At 48.4% G+C, this 13,376-nt stretch overlaps 1 protein-coding gene across 2 annotated transcripts in view; it reads left to right on the top strand.

Moving 5' to 3' along the window:
- The window catches only part of PIK3R6 (phosphoinositide-3-kinase regulatory subunit 6), a 45,816-nt gene extending 33,367 nt beyond the window's left edge, over positions 1 to 12,449 (top strand). For both annotated transcript variants that reach the window (XM_080922772.1, XM_080922773.1), the window contains 7 exons: positions 30 to 140; positions 2,002 to 2,089; positions 2,371 to 2,441; positions 2,994 to 3,084; positions 5,424 to 5,542; positions 11,297 to 11,409; positions 11,876 to 12,449. In XM_080922772.1, coding sequence (XP_080778898.1) covers positions 30 to 140; positions 2,002 to 2,089; positions 2,371 to 2,441; positions 2,994 to 3,084; positions 5,424 to 5,542; positions 11,297 to 11,409; positions 11,876 to 12,029 — 747 coding nt within the window. In that variant the 3' untranslated portion in view covers positions 12,030 to 12,449. The remainder of the gene's footprint in view (positions 1 to 29; positions 141 to 2,001; positions 2,090 to 2,370; positions 2,442 to 2,993; positions 3,085 to 5,423; positions 5,543 to 11,296; positions 11,410 to 11,875) is intronic.
- The last annotated feature ends 927 nt before the right edge of the window (positions 12,450 to 13,376 follow it).

The following is a 13,376-nucleotide window of genomic DNA, read 5'->3' on the forward strand; positions in this document are numbered from 1 at the left end:
GCTGAAGACACTGCCCCTGTTCCTCACAGCCTCCCTGCTTGGACACGTCTAGGACCGTGGACCCCTTCATCTTGGATGTTATCACTTACTATGTTCGCATGGGCACCCAACCCATCTATTTCCAGCTCTACAAGGTTAAGGTAGGTCCTCCCAACCCCCCAGCAGAGGCTCCCAGGGTACCATGCCAGCCTGCAGAGCCCTGTTAATGCACCACGTAAATCCTCTGGCTCTGGGGAGATACTGGTCACTTGGCAGCAAGTCACTCTTAATAACTTCGTCTTCGTAGTGTTTGGGAAAACCAGTTCATTCTGAACCCGTTCTCTCAGAGAACCTGGGTTTGGTCCCCCAGCAAAACAGTTCATAACTGTCCATAACTTCAGTTCAAGGATGAGCAAAGCAAAGCAATCACATATATAAAATAAATCTTTTTCTTATTTCTTATGTATTTATTTATGTGTTTATGTATTTATTTATGTATTTATGTATTTATTTTAAGAAAGGGTCTCTTTATGAAGTCCTGGCTGTCCTACGATTTGCAATGTAGACAAAGCTGGCCTTGAACTCACAGAGATCTGCCCTCTGCCTCCCGAGTATTTTTCTTTATTCTGGCTAGCTCTCAAATAAATAAGCCAGAGACTATCAGACTTATTTAATAGGCTTTATGGTACAATATCTAAACAGTTATTAATCTATCTTAATCCTCTGAGCTAATCTGGCTACCTCACAGCCAAAATCCCTTAGATACTTACACTTTAGGATTGAGCTGTCCCTCTCTGCTCCAGTGTGTCTCCTGGACCCACTTGTGGAAAATTCTCTCTCTCTCTCTCTCTCTCTCTCTCTCTCCCTCCCTCCCTCCCTCCCTCCCTCCCTCTCCCCCCTCCCCTTTCTCCCTCCCTCCCTCCCTCCCTCTCTCTCCCTCTCTCTCCCTCCCTCCCTCCCTCTCTCCCTCTCTCCCCCCCTCCCCTCTCCCTCTCTCTCTCTCTCCCCCCCTCCCTTCCTTCCCTCCCCTTCACCTCCCTGGAATAGGAAGTCCGGCTCTGTTCTCTCCTCTGCTCAGTTATTGGCTGATGAGCTTTTGTTGACACCTCAGAGAATAAATGAGGAGCAACGTGTACACAGCACAGAGACAGCAGTCGGAGAATAAGCATCACAGAGCAGAGAAATCAGCATTTGAATAATATGAAGATGCTGTCTACAGAGGGCACAACCATACTGAGCCAACATCAATCTTTTATTCTTATTTCTTATTGTTTCATTTTTATGTTTTTGGTTCCTTGAGACAGGGTCTCTTTCCATAGTCCTGGCTGTCCTGAAAATTTGCTATATAGACCAGGCTGGCCTTGAACTCACAGAAATCTGCCTTTCTCTGCCTCCTGATGCTGGCATCAAAGGTATGCGTCACCACGCACAGATTAAAATAAATCTTTAAAATAAAATGAGATGATAAATACAAATTATATATATATATATATATTTGTGGCTATGACATGGCATTTTATGATATGTCTACGTGAATAACTCTATTAATTGGGCTGGTTAATGTGCACATTACTTCTCCCTTTACATTTCATGCCACAAACACAATCTACTTACAGCTCTTATTAAAAACATAGTGTGTTGTTATGAACCGTGGTCACCATGTTGTACAGTTGTTCCCTCAACCTTGTTCCTCCTATAGAGCTGGGGTTTTGTATCTTTTACCAGTATCTAGCAGATAGGTTTGATCAGAATCAATACCTCCTGATTCTTCCTCTCCATTCTTTTGTTTCGGGAGGGACTTGGATGTAAGTGACAGGAACTTTGCAAATCAGCTTAGGACCGGAGGCGTTACTACCTTACATTACTGACAGGGTCCAGACTAATGTGACTGTCACTGTGCAGCTCAGAACCTAGCATGGGCAGGTGGGTAGGTGGAGCTTCTCAGGCTGTGGGGACAGAAACTTTCTCTAAACTCGCTCCTTTCCCCTTTCCCTCCCTCCCTCCCTTTTATCTCCTTTCTAGATCTTCACCAACTTGAGTCATGACCCTACAGAGGACATTTTCCTCACCGAGCTGAAGGTGAAGATCCAAGACTCCAAGTCCCCCAAAGGTGAGATTCTGCTCCCCGCTTCCTGGAGCTCACCCTGGTTCAGCTGCCCCTACCTTCACTCCCTTGCCTCTCACCCCCATGGTCACCTTACTGTTTCATAGACTCTGCAGAATGCCAAGGCCACACTTACTTCTGTCTCAGGGCACTCCCAGACTGAAAGGCAGTCTTCCCAAGATGTCTACCTCTCCATCCAGGGACAGATACCAGGTCTATCCAGCAGCTATGCCTCAGAGACATGGGGAAGGGGCTCTTACCTCATACCTCCTCTTTTTTTCCCTCAGAGGGTTCTTCACCCCGAAGGAGAGGGGCAGCTGAGGGCACAGGAGCTGAGTTGTCTATGTCCTACCAGAAGGTCAGTGTCATTGGCATAGCCAACAGGAACTCAGGAGGGTGGTAGGCAGAGCCAAAGAAATCCCCCAGCCTTTCTGGAAAATACCACCAGACTCTTTCAGCCTCCAGATGGGATGGTGTAGAGTCGAGGTTGACCTTACAGGTCGACAAGGAAGCAATATGCTCTAAGAATTAGAGGCTAGGTGGACATAGTGGTGCATGTCTTTAAGCCTAGCATTTGGGAAGCAGAGGCAGGTGGATCTCTGTGAGCTGGAGGCCAGCTAGGACTATTTAGTGAGATCCTGTCTTAAAAAAAAAAAAAAAAAAAAAAAAAAAAAGGAAGAAAGCTAGTTTCTTGATCAGAACTTTCCTGGTGAGCTAGCTACTCATCTAGGAGTCTGATTGGTTCCTTGGGTATTAGGAATGGCTAAGCCTTTGCCCATACACCCTTATTGGTATCAGTACCCAGGGAGAATCTCAGGGTAGGGTGGAAGCATGGGAGAAGCGAGACATGAAAATGCAGGGGAGAGTCAAGTCCTCACCACGCCCTCTTCACCTCAATTCCCATCCCCAGGCCCTGCTCAGCCACAGGCCCCGAGAGGTCACTGTTTCTCTGCGGGCCACCGGGATGGTCCTGAAGGCCATTCCATCTGGTGACACTGAAGGTGAGAAGCTGGGAATGCAGAGTAAGGAGATGGGAGGGATGAGGAGAAAAACAGAGAGGGGGCTGCTAGGAGATAGGGAAACCAAGGTTATGGGGGCAGGATGCAGCTGGGCGGGGCCGCGGCTGGGCGGGGCCGCGGCTGGGCGGGGCCGCGGCTGGGCGGGGCCGCGGCTGGGCGGGGCCGCGGCTGGGCGGGGCCGCGGCTGGGCGGGGCCGCGGCTGGGCGGGGCCGCAGCTGGGCGGGGCCGCGGCTGGGCGGGGCCGCAGCCGGGCAGGGCAGGTAACAGCAGAGTGGGGGCAGGGATATCTCACAACTTCTTGCCATCCAAGAGCTCTGGTTGGGAAAAGCTGAAACCTGACTACCTTGAATAAAACAAGAACCCTGCCCTCAGGTGGCCCACTGCCAGACAAGCCAAGCTATCCCAGCCTTGGGACTAGCTTCCAAAGCTGGAAGGTAGAAGGACCCAGGGATGGGAGTAAAACCCCCCTCACTGTCTCCCCCTGCAGAAAGCCCCCCTCAGTCTTTCTCCCTCCCCTCCCCACTCTGAATTAAGTCTGCAGAGCTGGCAGCTTTCTTTTGGGAAGTGTTGGATTTATATATTGTTGGAGAATAAAAATAAATGAATGAATAAAATGGAGTGACCGTTAAAAAAAAAAATCAACTCATAGACTAGCACACTGTCAAAGAGCTCCCGAACCCCTGAAGGGATGAAAGGTGGCGACCCAGACTACTAGCACCAAACATATTTTTCAGGGGCTTAATTTAGCAGCACTCTGTTAGGTGCAGGACTTTTTTTTTTGTTTTTTGAACTTGTGAACTCTCTGAGACTGATATTATCAGTATTCCTAACTCCTTCCTGAGGGGAAGCAGAAGCAAAGAAAATAACTTCAAGGTCACCTCTGAAGGAGACTCAGAACTGGCTCACTCGAAGTTCCTCTCCACTGTACCCGGGTCTCTGAGAACTGCACAATTCCAGTTTAGGCTTCGGGCCCGTGAGCCATGCAGACTTGACTACCAGTAATGACTGTCTCTAGAATTCCCTGTGACATTATGGCCTTTCTCCCTAGACCAGGCTGGTCTCGAACTTGGCACCCTCTCGCCCAGCCTCTTGTATCAGTGTTCTTGCAGAGACATCTGGCATAAAAGGGAAGAAATAATAATAACACTTTCATAAAGGCTACTATCAGGCAAGCTGAACTTGTAGGTGACATGTGACAACATTCTTTCATATTCGAAGTGTCAAGAGAGCAGGGGCAGAGCCGTGTAGGCAGAGTTCACACATCTTCATTGCTGCTTGCTATCTGGGTGGCTTTGGGCAAATAATGAGTCACTTTTATACTGTTAAATTAAAAAAATAATAATAAAGGTAATAGATCCTTGTTTGTGTGCACATACTTAGTAAACTACAAATGTTAGCTCTGTCCATGGGAGCCCTAGTGACACACTTGTTACTTGAGCAAGCTGGGGATTGGGGGACAAGGGAACAAGATCAAAGTCATATGAGGTTACATAGGACTGTATGAGACCTGGTGGAAGGAGGGGAGGAGGAAGGACAGGAGGAGAAATATTATACTTCTTCCTTTTCCTTCATAAAGCTCACTTGTATCCTAATCTCAAGCCAAACACAGCACATGAGACCGGAACCGTCCACCCAAGCACAAAACCCTCTAAGCAGCACCTTTAACTGGCTTGGAGGACTTAAGCTGGACAGTGGTCACACAATGGGGACTTTTGATGCAGGGTATCCTATTAAGAGAGTGGATTGGGGGCACATTTAAGGCCCCAAGTTGAATTTCTAACACTACTGAATGCATTTTTAAAAAATTATGCAGGACAGTGGTGGCTTACACCGTTCATTCAAGCACCCAGGGGGCAGGCAGAAGAGGCAGAGGCAGGTGGATCTCTGTGAGTTCAAAGCCAGCCTGGTCTACAAAGTGAGTTCCAGGACAGCCAGGGCATCACAGAGAAACCCTGTCTCGGAAAAACAAAACACAAAGAACGGCGAAGTTCAGTGCAGTGGTGATGCCTTTGATCCTAGCACTCAGAAAGCAGAGGCAGGTAACCCTCTAAGTTCCACGGCTACACCAGACCGGTTTCTCAATCTGTAACTCTAGGGTTTGCCGTGGTGATCACTATGGGTTCAGAAACGTGGTTGATTCTCCAAGGAAGGGGATGGGAGAGGAAGAAAGAACAGAAGTGTGGTTAGACCCAACATGGAACCTGAAAGTAGAGGCCGCCGAGCGGGGTAAACCGGAAGCAGGATGGGAAGATGGGCTTACGGGGTCTCTTTAGGACCCAGAATCTCCACCTTCCTACTCACATACCCCCATTTCATTCAGTTTCAGGGTTCTCCCACTGTACTTCACCAAACGCTACTTCTGCTACAGACTGCTCGTGCCTGCACGTCAGTGTGACAGAGGTGGTCAAGACCTCCAATCTGGCAGGAAGGTCGTTCACGGTGAGTTTGTATGGACCAGGAAGCGGGAACAGGCAGAGGGGAACAAGCAGCTGGTGCAGGAGCTCAAGGGGAAGGTACTCAGAGAGGGGAAGCTGATGGCGGCCCTTCACACCTGCTGTGGGACTTTCCAGTCAATGTGGGAAATGCGAAGGCTCTGCGGTGTAAGGCAGGCATGGAGTCCGACTTCCTTCCGTCTGCAGCCCATCTGAGGACTGCCATCCCTGACAACCACATTTGCCCACACTTATCTTCTGCCCCACAACCAGACTCCTACCCATGCAGCTCTCTTATCCTCTTTGCTTCTGTGACCATCCCTTGCCCCTCAGCTTTTCCTTGACTGACATTTAGTGATCAGGGTATGAGACTTCCCCATTTCCTTCTGCTCCGATGGCCTCTCTCAACTTCACTTACACTTAACCTGACCTCAGAGTCCCATGATGCCACCTGAACTGTGCCCTCACTGACACGAACTCCTGGGCACCACCCAACAGACATCTGGGCACCACCAACCACACAGTCTAGGCACCACCCACCACACAGGCTGGGCGCTCACAGCTCATATCATCCGGCACCCATACTGACCAGGCCCCAGCAAACTCCTGCTCACCCAGAACATTAGTGTCGCTCAGCACCTTTCCACTTAGTCCTTGGAGTCTCTTCGCTTTCTCTGCCTTTAATTCCTCTCTCCCTGCTCCCTCCTCTGCAAACAGGCTCGGGTATTCTTTCTATCCTGGGAACAGACGAGAAACTCTATCTTAGCCAATGCTTTCTCTCTGGCTGCCAGACACAGTTCATTTCTCCTGTTACTCGAGCTTTTAAAGCGTTATTTCTTGGGGCTGGAGAGATGGCTCAGCAGTTAGGACCACTGACTGCTCTTCCAGAGGTCCTGAGTTCAATCCAGCAACCACGTAGTGGCTTACAGCCATTTGTAATGGGATCCGATGCCCTCTTCTGGTGTGTCTGAAGACAGTGACAGTATATACTCATACACATAAAATAAATAAATCTCTTTTTTAAAAAAAGATACTTTTAGAAGTTCGAGGTCCTTACCCAAAACTCCTTTTCCTATAAGCTATGGCCTTGAGCTTACCCCTCTGCAGCAAAGTGACCTCCATGTTGCAAAGCCACGGTCCCTTTCCAGCCCTTCTGTTTCTTTACTGCAAGGTAATGTTGTCATCTATATATGGAAAACAAGTTTACTCATAATCTCAGTGCAAGTTAGAATGACTGGTAACATTTTCGAGTATAAAATAAAAACTTTGTTTTTTTCACTATAGGTTCTTATATAATTGATAGATTATATAAGTGAATAATTATCTATAGCAATGCTTTTGCTCAAAATACGTCAAAGTAGGCTGGGAACAGGAGTGCAGGCTTTTAACCAGCACTCTGGAAGCAGAGGCAGGTAGATGTCTGTGAATTCAAGACCAACCTGGTCTGCATAGTGAATTCCAGGCCAATCAAGAGAGACCCCATTTAATATCTATATAATACATATTATATTAACATATACCCAACATATACGAAGGCATTGTGCATGTGTCCTGATGGGGCCTTGTTTATGTAGTTAAATATTATTTCATAATGGTTGCATATACCTATAATGATTATTGAAATGTTTTTGTATGATTCAATGATCTTCTTTCACAATTGTAAGCATGCTGTGGCAAACACACTTGAGATTAAACAGATGCTAAAACTCATGATTATGCTATTAAAAGGCCTCCTTGGTGAGCTGACATCCACGTCTCAGGACATTTCACCACATGGTCTTCACACCTCTGCCATGTGTGGATGCCGGCCTTAAAGGCAGCCAATACACTGGCTGACTGGTTTCATCTTTGTGAGTCTGAGCATCAAAATGTTGATTGTTTTAGTCTGAATTTCTTTCACTCCAAATTAGTGACACTGATTTTTTTCCCTCACACTGATTGATAACTGCTTCTTTGTGTTTATTTCCTGTGTGTGTTATTCACCCATACTGAAACCATGGCACCTTGGTTTTCTGAGAACATCATCCTTTCGTTTGTCTCCTGATTTTGAAACGTTTCCCCAAATTTGTTGTTTAATTTTTTTTAACCTTTATATTTCAATTTCCTGCTGGGAGTTTGAAAGTGTTCCAAAAATCCCACCTTTGGCTGTTGCTGAGCTATCCTTGTCCCTACATTCTTTAGCCTACACTCATGACAGGACACAGGGGCCATGTACCTGGGAGGCCTGTCCTGATTCTCTTCCCTCCCCTTACCCCCACTTCCTGGTGAGTTGGATACCCCACCTCTGTGCTCTCTCTTTAACTCCGTGGACACAGCCATGGGGACACTGCGGCTCTGTGAATGGCACGGGGCAGGGTCTCATTGATGTCTTCAGAACTCAGTGTAGCACACAGCATGTTGCCAGTCACCTAGAGCTTCGAGCATCTCAACCCTGAACCTGTAGCTCACTTTCTCCGAGGGCAGCTATCAATTGTAGTAGAGCTAATTGCTCAGAGACACACTGTCTTGGGTTCAGATCTGGGACAATATGGCGTTTAAGCTTGAAGCTATAAGGTAGGCCCTGTCCCCTTAACTGCAGCTTCTCTTTGAGAGTCAGCTCCTTGTAGTAACCTCTACTTAATGATCTCATTAAATAACCTGGCCAGGGGCTTTTGGCTCTCCCAGCGAATCAACCCAGCAAGTTCCCTGTTTTTGTTTCTCTCTGACTTGCCAAGTGAGACTTCAATAGCTGTGCTTCCTCTGCTGGAACCCAGGCAGGTTTCCTTAGATGGTAAACAGCAAGCTATGGAGGGGAAGTTCTTGGTGAGCTGGAGGGAAGGTGGTCCCAGCTGGGAGCAGCAAGAGCCCTGTAGCTGGCTTGGTGGGTTTGTCTGTGGATGGGTTAGGGACTTGATTGACAGGAGTGACAGCAGCAAGGTAAGGGCAGAAGAAAGGAGGCCTTGGGTGTGGAGCACAGCCACAGCAACAGGAAACACAAACATTGCCTGTCCTCCAAGTGACACCCTTTGCAAAGCCTGCAGCTGGCCCTTACCACTGGCCTCCATAGCTGCCTGAGAGGTGTGTGCTGTCTTCATAACCCGCAGCCCAGGAGACAGAGTGTGCCTTGGCATGAAGACCCAGAGGCAACTGCAACAGACAGGTGTGTGGGAGAAGGTAGTAGATGGCCCCTGGTCATCTACAGTGTGAGTCTGGGTTGTGTCAAACACCTGAAGCATCCTGTATGCAGCAGGGGAGAGAACCCTGAATCCGAATCGGTGTGCTGAGTCCTTCATTGGGGGAGCTCAGCAAGCCACACCCAGATCCTCAGGCCTCATTCTCTTCACTTGGGCCACACACACCCATTCCTTCAGCCCATATTCCTACTGTCAGCTTGAACATAGTCAGTTAACTGAATTACCCTGCTTCCCCTGGGCCCCTCCTTGTGCAGGATCTCATCCCTCTGCAGCTTCTGTGGTGACTAGTGACACACACACACACACACACACACACACACACACACACACACACACATCCCATATATAGACAACCATCTGGTTAACTGTCAGTTACTGCCCACTGAACTCTACAGCCTGCTCACCTGCCCACAGCACACTCCTCCCTCATAGCTAAGAGTTCCAGGGGAATCCAAAGGGCTTGAGGTTCTACTGCACAACCAGGCATATCTCCCCTCCCCTCTGGGGTCATGGGTTCTGATCGCCTCCATCTAACGGAGGCTCAGGTGTGTCTTCAATCAGTGCTCACTTATTCCTCACACGAGGGAAAAAGGAGAAGAGAAGGGGTTTGGGCTAGGAGACAAAGAGAAAGAAGAGACAGTGGTTTTCCTTCTTCATCACTAAGACCACTGTTTGTGCTTGTACTGGTCTGGAAATACCACAACGAACAGGAACAACAGCAATAATAATGAATGCACACCCAACATTAACACCCTGCTGTGCCAGGCACACTATTTTATTCACTCACTTGGCCGGCTTGAAACCCATAGAGATCCACCTGCCTCTGCTTCCCGAGTGGTAGGTCCAAAAGTGTGTGGCATCATCCCCGGTTTGTCCTCTTTAAAACCACCCATGAGGTCCAACTTGAGCTGCTCAAAATACTCCTGGGTGAGCAGCTATCCACTGGAGACGTGTGGCTCTATCAGGGGCCACACCCTTAAATAAAACTGACTCTCCATTTCCTGGAAGTCATCCCCTGTCTGTAAGCTCCTCGGTGAGGATTTGTCCTATTGCTGATAAAACACTGACCAAAAAACAACCTGAAGGGGAAAGGTTCTATTTCAGCTTCTACCTTACAATTTGTCATTGTGGGAAGCCAGGGGAGTAAGAACCTGGAGGGAGAAACTGAAGTAGAGGGTGTTGAGGAATACTGTTTATTGACTTGCTCAGCCTGTTTTCTTATATAACCCAGGACCACTTGCCCACAGTAGACTGAGACCTCCCAAATCAATCCCTAATTTAAAAAAAAAAAAAAATGCTCCATAGAGTTGCCTATGGGCCAACTGAGAGAAGCACTCTATTACTGAGATTCTTCTTTTTCCAGGACTCTAGTTGGTATTAAGTTGAAAAAGTAACAAGCACGGGGTTCCTGACCCCCTCCCCCTCCATGCTAGAGTGTTGACTGTCTTGTGCAGGCAAGCAAAGCTGCTGAGTCTGTGAGTGTACTGGTCCTGTCACATCCAGAAAACACTGGCCAGCTCCAGTTCTCCCCAACCTCTGACATTCGCAACCGTTCTGCCCTTTGCATGATTACTATAAGCATCCAGGGTTAAAAACACTCGGGAGAAGCTGTCTCAGAGGCTTCCCGACACACTGGGGCTGTCTGTGTACTACGAAAAGCTCCTGTCTGTTGTCCATGTTCTGGTTTTAGCAGGATGAATTTAGGCTTCTCAGTAGCACGGGCTCAGCCCCTCAAGGACTGGGCACTGACAGCTCCTGGGAGCTCTGCATACTGTGACACAAAAAGCTAAAAGGACAAGTCGATCTCTGGCGCACTGGAACATCTTATCTGATCTAGGGGTTGCCTTCAACTGCCCACCACCTAAGCAGTTCCCAGCCATAGGAGACTTTGAGACTTAAGTTAAGCAAAGGCTCTGAGAATCCTTCAGAAGAACAACCATAAAATCTCAGATAACAATCTCTGACAAACGGCTACTTCAAAGCTTAGGTGCCATCATTCCAGATTCATGCCAAATACAACGAATTCTGCAAAAATTCTGCTACAGTCTGTGGGGGATGGGACTTGGCAAGGCCCTCCTGGAACCCACAAGGTCTAGAGTTCTCTGTTCAATAGGAAGGGCCTCTCTGGTAGTCAGTCTGTCTGGAATCAGAAGGATGTCTAGGGACTGCTTCCCACTGGCTTAGAGTTTTATTTGACTATTTTCCAGACCCCCTATCTCTGATTACCCCAGGTAGAAAATTGTGCATATAATTTACTGCTGAGAATTGGACCATCTGGCAATATGGTTGCCATAGGAGGTAATGGAGATCCACACAGACACTCTAATTTGATAACCCGGCATGCACTGCCCACAGCATTCTGATTTGTATTCACAATGAAGCATAACAGGTCAAGAAAAGACCTGCAGAACTGAAGCAGCATCCCAGTGGGAGGGCAACCCAGAAGCAGTTCATGCATCCGCTGCTCAGTCACCAGCAGGGACCCCCTGGGATACGCAACAGAAACACAGCAGATCCCAGGATAGAAGTGTTGGCAGAGCCATCTGCTGAGCAAAGGTGGCATTTATATAAACTCTTCTCCGATGTAGACATCAACGAACACCTTCCGGACATCCAGTATCCAAGTCCAGAGCCAAGACCAGAGGCTGCTCACACTGTGGCTTGACAAGGACGGCCGGCGGACTTTCAGGGATGTGGTGAGGTGAGCGGGGGGCTCTCCACTCCCAGGACTCCCGCCCCCGCAGGGAAACTCTAAACACCCACAGTCTCCTGCCCTTGGCCCTGTCTACTTATCAGAGTCAGATCTGTGGCCAGGAGGGTTTTAGGCCACTGCCCCATGACTTGAGGCTAGTGCTAAATGTCCCCAGGTCTCCTCGAGGCACACACCTGTTTCAACCTCACTGCCTGTACTGACCTTTAATCACAGGCTCCCCCTTTGGGGCATCCATACCCCCATTTTGTGATTTTTGCAGGTTTTCTCCAGGGAGGTAGGCACAAAGTCACAATGGCCCAGATCCAAGCTTCTCCCCCCACGATCAGAGAGAACCTTGGTGCACGATGACCTCCTTCTCTGATTTGTCTTCTGTCCTCTGTTTCCCACAATGGCTGGTCTGCTGGGTGATTCTGGTCCATGATTGCCACCTAAGCTGGTCTCTTCCCCACTGCAGATTTGAGGCTGGTCCCTGCCCAGAGCCATGTTCACGGGCCCAGAAATCCAAGGTGTCATCACTGAGCTCACATGGGCAGGAGACAGAAAAGAACATGGTCAAGCCCAATTCTCTTCTGATGCCCATCAACACATTCTCTGGCATCATCCAGTGAGCCTGCCAGGACACTGGGAGATCTGGATCCAGGGGTAGCAGACCCAAGGAGGAGGAAACACTACCTACCCACCCACAACATTCACACTGACAGCCCCACAGGGCAGCTATGCTTGGACCAGGAGCCAGAGAATGCCTGGTAACTTGAACCTGGGTTGTAATGAATAAGGGGGCGTGTGATAAAAAGGGACCCATCCCACGGCTGCCAGATTGCTGGACAAAACTGGAATGAGATGAGCTGATGCATACACAACCCAGCTTCTTCCAGAAGCATCTTTCTTTTGATGACGTTCATTTCTCATCCTCCATCCACACCAGCTCCCTAGGGAGTCCTGGGAACCAGTGTCAAATGGCTGCAGGTATAGCTGGTGGCTTGGCGGTAGAGCGCTAGGTAGTATATGGGAGGCCTTGGGTTTGACCCCAGTATATAAAAGAGGGGCTGATGGGTTCAATATTTGTACAGAGTCCTGTGACTGAGGAAGACACAGGAAGTAGGTAAGGAATAGCGTTCCTGCTTCCTTTTGAGTCTGTACCGAGGCGGGTCGGTCTATCTCTGTAGAGAAGAGAGTGACAGTATCAATAAAAGCACACTAAAGTGTTTCTGCTTCTGTGCGTGTGTGTGTGTGTGTGTGTGTGTGTGTGTGTGTGTGTGTGTTTATATGTATGTAAGACAGAGGACAATTTGAGGAAATTTGTTGTTTCCTTCCACAGTGTGGGTCCTGGAAACAAAACTCAGGTTGTCAAGGTTGGCCGCAAGCACCTTTAGCCACTGATCCATGGCCGCAGCCCTATTTGAACTGCACAATAGGTCAGAAGACAGAACGTAATCTAACCAAATGAATTCTCTCAGGCCGGGCAAGAGTTTTGCACCATATTCATTGTTGCGGTCTGTCCCCTACCCTTTCCTCTCCTTGTTTTCCTTAACTTATGGACTCTCTCAAGCAGAGGCAGGAATTCAGGGTAACTTCAGGAAAGCCAGAGCTTAAAGAATAAGAAAAATTGACATTTCAAGTAAAAAAAAATTGCACATTGTCTTAATTAGAGTTTTATTGCTGTGAACAGACACCATGACCAAGGCAACTCTTATAAAGACAACATTTACTCGGGGCTGGCTTACAGGTTCAAAGGATTCAGCCCATTATCATCAAGGCAGGAACATGGCAGCGTCCAGGCAGGCATGGTGCAGGAGGAGCTGAGAGTTCTCCATCTTCGTCTGAAGGTTGCTAGGAGAAGACTGGCTTCCAGGCAACTAGGATGAGGGTCTCAAAGCCCACGCCCACAGTGACACACCCACTCCAATAAGGCTACACCTTCAAATAGTGCCAGTCCATGGGTCAAGCATATTCAA

Source organism: Micromys minutus (assembly GCF_963924665.1).
Source record: "Micromys minutus genome assembly, chromosome: 10".
In the NCBI taxonomy this organism is placed as follows: Eukaryota; Metazoa; Chordata; class Mammalia; order Rodentia; family Muridae; genus Micromys; species Micromys minutus.